Source organism: Anomaloglossus baeobatrachus, chromosome 4 (genome assembly GCF_048569485.1).
Source record: "Anomaloglossus baeobatrachus isolate aAnoBae1 chromosome 4, aAnoBae1.hap1, whole genome shotgun sequence".
NCBI lineage: Eukaryota > Metazoa > Chordata > Amphibia > Anura > Aromobatidae > Anomaloglossus > Anomaloglossus baeobatrachus.
In genome coordinates, this window is record NC_134356.1 from 42847736 (window position 1) to 42853934 (window position 6199).

General features: G+C 43.1%; 1 protein-coding gene across 1 annotated transcript; it reads left to right on the plus strand.

Moving 5' to 3' along the window:
• The first annotated feature begins 260 nt into the window (after positions 1 to 260).
• On the plus strand, positions 261 to 5616 carry LOC142302296 (NAD-dependent protein deacetylase sirtuin-3-like). The gene is made up of 6 exons (XM_075343364.1): positions 261 to 473; positions 2341 to 2508; positions 2822 to 3054; positions 3302 to 3402; positions 4306 to 4467; positions 5407 to 5616. Exons 1-6 carry the CDS (start codon positions 277 to 279, stop codon positions 5614 to 5616), a joined length of 1071 nt encoding a protein of 356 aa, XP_075199479.1. The 5' UTR covers positions 261 to 276.
• The last annotated feature ends 583 nt before the right edge of the window (positions 5617 to 6199 follow it).

Here is a 6199-nt window from a genome sequence, read left to right on the forward strand (position 1 = left end):
TCAGGTGCAAAACAAAATAAGTTCTCACACCACCCTATAGCCTGAAAATTGAAAACGTTATGGCTCTTGCAAGAAAGGAAAGAAAAACTAAAACTGAATAGCTCGGTCATGACGAGGATAAAGAGTACAGTATATTATATTCTTCTGTAATATGTCTTTATTTTGGTTTTCCTTCCAGTTTTTTTTTTTTTTTTTTGCAGTTTGTCCCTCATAGCCAAAGCCAGAAACTATGAAACGTGTTCCCTCCAGTCTCACACCTTCAAAAGGAACCCCAGAATGTCTAGAAAAATGGAACAAGCCGTCTGGGAAGCCAACAACGTCCACTGGTTCTTCACCTGGTTCATCTGGTCTCAAAGCAAAGAGCAAAAGTCTGGTGGATCGAAGACTACGTCAAAAGCCCGGAAAGCGACCGAGGATCTCCTGGCAAAGAACATTAGTAAACTTCGGGTGGGCAAGGACCAGAGTCGGACAAGGTAGGGTAAATCTCTTAAAGTCATACAAAAGTTTCTTATCTTTTAAAAATGTTTTTACTATTGGGATTCCTTTTGGAACATGGTCAAAACAGAAATAAAATCTGGTGTATGTTACCTGGCATAACGAAATATACAGTGGGCAACAAATCCTGGGCAGATTACAGGTGCACCTCAATAAATTAGAATAGCCTCTATTTTCGTAATTTTATTTTCTTAATTCAATACAAAAAAGAAACACATTTATTTATATAATCATTACACACAGAGGGATCTATTCCTATATATTATATAGCCATTACCCATAGGGCGGCATGGTGGCTCAGTGGTTAGCACTGCAGCCTTGCAGTGCTGGGGTCCTGGGTTCGACTCCCACCATGCGTTTGTGTGCGTTTCCTCAGGGTACTTCGGTTTCCTCACACATTCCAAAGACCTACAGATAGGGAATGTAGATTGTGAGGTCCAATGGGGACAGTGTGTAGGACAGTATGTAAAACGCTGCGGAATATGTTAGCGCTAAATAAAGATTTATTTTTTTTTTGGTTTACAGTCAATGAAAACCCAAGTGATTATCTCAGAAAATTAGAATATTTATATAAGACCAACTGAAAAATGATTTTAATCTCAAATGTTGGCGTCTACTGGAAAGTCTGTACAGTAAATGCCTCAATATTTGGTCGGGCTCCTTTTCCATGAATTCCTGCATCAATGCGGCAATGTGGCATGGAGGCGATCAGTCTGTGGCACTGCTGAGGTGTTATGGAAGCCCAGATTGCTTTGATATCAGCCTTCAGCTCGCTGCATTGTTGGCTCTAGTGTCTCTCATAGATTCTCTATGGGGTTTAGGTCAGGCAAGTTTTCTGGTCAATCAAGCACAGTGATACTGTGGTTAGTAAACCAGGCGATTGTACTTTTGGCAGTGTGGACAGGGGCCAAGTCCTGCTGGAAAATAATTTCCATCTCCAAAAAGCTTGTCGGCAGAGGGAAGCATGAAGTGCTGTAAAATGTCCTGGTAGACGGCTGCGTTGACTTTGGTCTTGATAACACACAGTGGAGCTACACCAGCAGATGACATGGCTCCCCAAACCATCACTGATTGTGGAGACTTCACACTAGACCTCAGCAGCTTGGATTGTGGCCTCTCCACTCTTCCTCCAGACTCTGGGACCGCGATTTCCAAATTAAATGCAAAATTTACTTTCATCTGAAAACACCTTGGACCACTGAGAACAGTCCAGTTCTTTTTATCCTTGGCCCAGGTAAGATGCTTCTGGCATTGTCAAGTCACTCAGGACCAATAGATAAGGAATGTGACACTTGTAGCCCATGTCCTGGATACGTCTGTGTGTGGTGGCTCTTGAAGGACTGACTCCAGCAGCGTCCACTCCTTGTGAATCTCTCCAAAAATTTTGAATGGCCATTTCTTAACAATCCTATCAAGGCCACGGTTATCCCGGTTGCTTGTTCACCTTTTTCTACCACACTCTTTCCTTCAACTAAACTTTCCATTAATATGCTTGGATACAGCACTCTGTGAACAGCCAGCTTCTTTAGCAATGACCTTTTGTGGTTTATCCTCCTTGTCGAGTGTCTGTGTCAATGACTGCTTTCTGTATATCTGTCAAATCAGCAGTCTTCCACATATTTGTGTAGCCTACTGAACCAGACTAAGGGACCATTTTTTGATATTCTAATTTGAGATGCTCCTGTATATAGAATGCCTTCCAAACGCACTGAGGTGTGGGGGAAAATCAGTGGAACCTTAAAATTGAAAGGAGAAAAAAAAAAAAAGGTGAAATTTGGTCTTGAAGTTAGTAATTCTTGGACCTCCACTAATTTTTCATGCTTACTAATTGTGGTTTTAATGTAGAGTAAAGTCACCGCTGGGCAGAAGTCCCCCACCAAGAAGTCCAGCATTATACCTGAGATGTACTGGCCTCGCTGACGTTGCTGATCTGATCTTGAAGCGTTTTTGCAGGAAGATAATAGTTATGGTGGGAGCAGGAATTAGTACAGCAAGTGGGATACCAGATTTCAGGTGAGTCGGGTCTGCAATTTTGGGTGTTTCTTTTTATTGTGTGGCCGCTCGCTTTCGGTGTGGCCGCTCGCTTTCGGTGTGGCCGCTCGCTTTCGGTGTGGCCGCTCTCTTTCGGTGTGGCCGCTCTCTTTCGGTGTGGCCGCTCTCTTTCGGTGTGGCCGCTCGCTTTCGGTGTGGCCGCTCGCTTTCGGTGTGCCGCTCGCTTTCGGTGTCTCATTTTAAAAAAAACCTGTTTCTCTTCAAATTAATTGCGGACTTTAAAAAAGATGATATATATTAATTTGTAAAGCGGACTTCTTTCTCCTTGTCACAGGACACCAGGCTCTGGCATGTATGACAACCTGAAAAAGTACAAAATTCCGTACCCAGAAGCCATCTTTGACATTGATTACTTTTCTTACAATCCTCGGCCTTTCTTTGTACTCGCCAAGGAATTATATCCAGGAAAATACAGGCCCAATGTGGTTCATTATTTTCTGAGGCTGCTGTATGAAAAGGGCTTATTATTGAGGTGTTACACGCAGAACATTGATGGACTGGAGAGAAGTAAGCCAACATGATACTGACCATGAAGACTTTTATATAAACTGACTATGCAAGCTAAAACTATAGCTCAGTTTTTCTTGATCCAGAGCTATGAATTCTGTTTTCCTTTTTACATTGCCATAGTTAAATGAAATTGTCCACCAGCAGTCGCCACTAGGGGAGCCTTAGGGGATTACTGAAGACATCTAATACTAATTTCAATGGGTGCAGCCAGTTCCACTGATCATTCACTTCTTTCTATTTTCAGTGGCCGGGATCCCTCCAGAAAAGCTCATTGAAGCTCATGGAACTTTCTCCACTGCGTCTTGTCATCTGTGTTATACACCTTATTCTGCAAAAGCGGCACGGGTACTGTCCAATGAAGAGACATTAAAATGCTATTTATGTTCCAATTGAGTAGTAATGGAGAACTTTTTTTTTTTTTTTTTTTTTTTAAATTGCCTGAAGACTCTGGGTCTAACTGGGGGATAACCCCACTGTCCCAGTCAAACACTGCATTCTCACCTCTCCTCGTTCACTTGCTGTCTATGCTCTGCACATCTCAACATGGTGGTGACTGGCACGTAGTAGTCAAGTCCCTGTTGTGCTGAACTGTCAGAGCACAGACACAGCGGGACAATGATGAGAGGTAGCGCTGTGCTCCGTCTCATCGTCTGTTTCAACTGTATCGGCATCTGCAATGCAGATACATTTGAAAGTGAGATCCTGAGCGTGGGGGCCCCCCAGATCACGGGCCCCATAGTGGTGTGACCTGCCTCTATTGACGGTACGCCACTGCTCCAGTACACAAGTCACACCCATCCAAGTGTCTCATTGCTCTAAAGGAGTACCAAGCACTGAGTACCGTGTTGGCATGGTAGTGCTCACTCATCACTGTTTTTAAATCTATAGTTTACACCATTTTGCAAATAACTTTATAAGGTGATTGGCCTTCCGTGGTTAAAAAATTGCACTCAAGTGGCTTCCGTATCCCTGCTTTTCCAATTTCATTTGACTTCAGCTGCGTTGATAATGAAACAGTGCTTACAATCTCTACAGCAAAAGCTTGTAAGCGCTGCTGATACGGCATAGGTGGCTTCAAATGTATGAAGCGTGCGTAAACCATAGATTTTAAGTTTCTGTTCCTCAGAATCAAAGTTGCAACTTTTTATGTTTTTATGATGTTGGGCAAAACCTTTTCTATTTACTCTGCTTTGCATAGGGTGGCTCTTCATATTTTTATTTTCCTTCCCCTCTGTTTTTTCTTACAAGGCTTGCATTATGGCTGGTGGGACTCCGCACTGTAATGTCTGCTATGGAGTTGTTAAGCCGGATATTGTTTTCTTCGGTGAAGACCTTCCAACAAGTTTTTCCAGATATTCTGAGGATTTTCCGAAGGCAGATCTGCTGATTGTAATGGGGACATCACTAAAGGTGATTAAATATTTTTATGTAAAGCACCTACCCCAATATACTTGCAAGGGAAAGGTTTCCCGTAGCTTTGTGGTGGTGGTGGGTTCCATGGCCTTATGGCCGTGTGTTCCTTTGTTTGTGTGTTCCTTTGTTTGTGTGTTCCTTTGTTTGTTTGTGTGTTCCTTTGTTTGTTTGTGTGTTCCTTTGTTTGTTTGTTTGTTTGTTCCTTCCCATCAAATTGTGGAACTTATTTTTAATCAAAAGTCTATTGATTTAAAATTGTTAGTGGGACAATCCCTTTAATGATTTGTGACCAGATTTCTCAATACTCGGCCTGATGAGCCTTGTGCAATTACTGTGAATCTCCAGAATGTAAGTTCATACTCAATCTCCACCTATCCTGATTGAAGGCTCCTCACTCGTCCTCCTCTCTCTGCTGCTGCAAAGTACAAGCTGCAGCTGCTGGTCAGGCTGGGTGGGCAGAGACCTGAATACTCTTGGATTTATAAGCTCACTCTGGTTGTAGCTGGCTATGGAGGATTATACATTCTGTGGATTAAAAATCTATGGTAAGAGATTTCACAGTAAGTACACCCTGCTCATCGGGTCTCAGATCTATTTAAAGTATATGTCCAGGATTAGAAAAAAAAGTTGTTTTTTTTTGTTTTTTTTTCTCTCCTCCGCAGAAACGCCACCACCCCCGGAGCATGAGTTGTCCAGTATTTCAACTCTGCCCCATTAAAGTGAATAGAACTGGGTTGGAATACCACACACTACCCATTGACCCATTATGAAGTGTGGTACTAGTTCTTAGTCATCGTGTTTCTGAACTTGGTCATTCCCCCGTCCCCCCTTCTACGACGTGCGTTTTGTTTTTTTTTTGTTTAAGATTTTTATTTTTCAGCTGTCAATACTTCCCTGTATAGAACCGTATTTACATTCTCCTATTCTTCTTCCCAGATTGAACCCTTTGCCAATATTGTAAATGCTGTGCGGCCAAATGTTCCGCGGCTTCTGATCAATCGCGATCTTGTTGGTCCCTTTAAGAAAAGGCCTTTGAGCACAGATGTAGCAGAGCTGGGGGAGCTCAGTGAAGTCATCAGAAAGTTTGTGAGTGCCCTGAACTGGCAGAAGGACCTGGATGAAGTCATTAGATCTCAAAGGCACTAGGCAAGTATGGTTGTTGTTGTATATCCAACGCTCTGTATAGGGAGGCTGGGCAAAGTAAACAGGAGTTATTAGGAAATTTGGAGGATTAAATCTGGGAACACTTAAGGTGATGTAACAGTATCAAGCAAGAACACCGCTATATAACACTGTTCCAGGCAATAGTAGATTGAAGGCTTTAATAATCTTCACACAGGGCTTCCAGAATAAAATGAGTTTGTTCAGTTAATCTTCTCTCCTGAAGGTGGTGTCACACATAGCGACGACTACGACGACGTCGCTGCTAAGTCACCATTTTCTGTGACATAGCAGTGACGTCCCATTGCTGTCGCTGTGTGTGACATCCAGCAACGAGCTGGCCCCTGCTGTGAGGTCGCCGGTCGTTGCTGAATGTCCTGCTTCATTTTTTTTGGACATTGCTCTCCTGCTGTGAAGCGCACACCGCTGTGTGAGACAGCGAGAGAGCGACTAACTGAAGCGAGCAGGGAGCCGGCATCTGGCAGCCTGCGGTAAGCTGTAACCACGGTAAACATCGGGTAACCAAGAAGCCCTTTCCTTGGTTACCTGATATTTACCTTAGTTACTA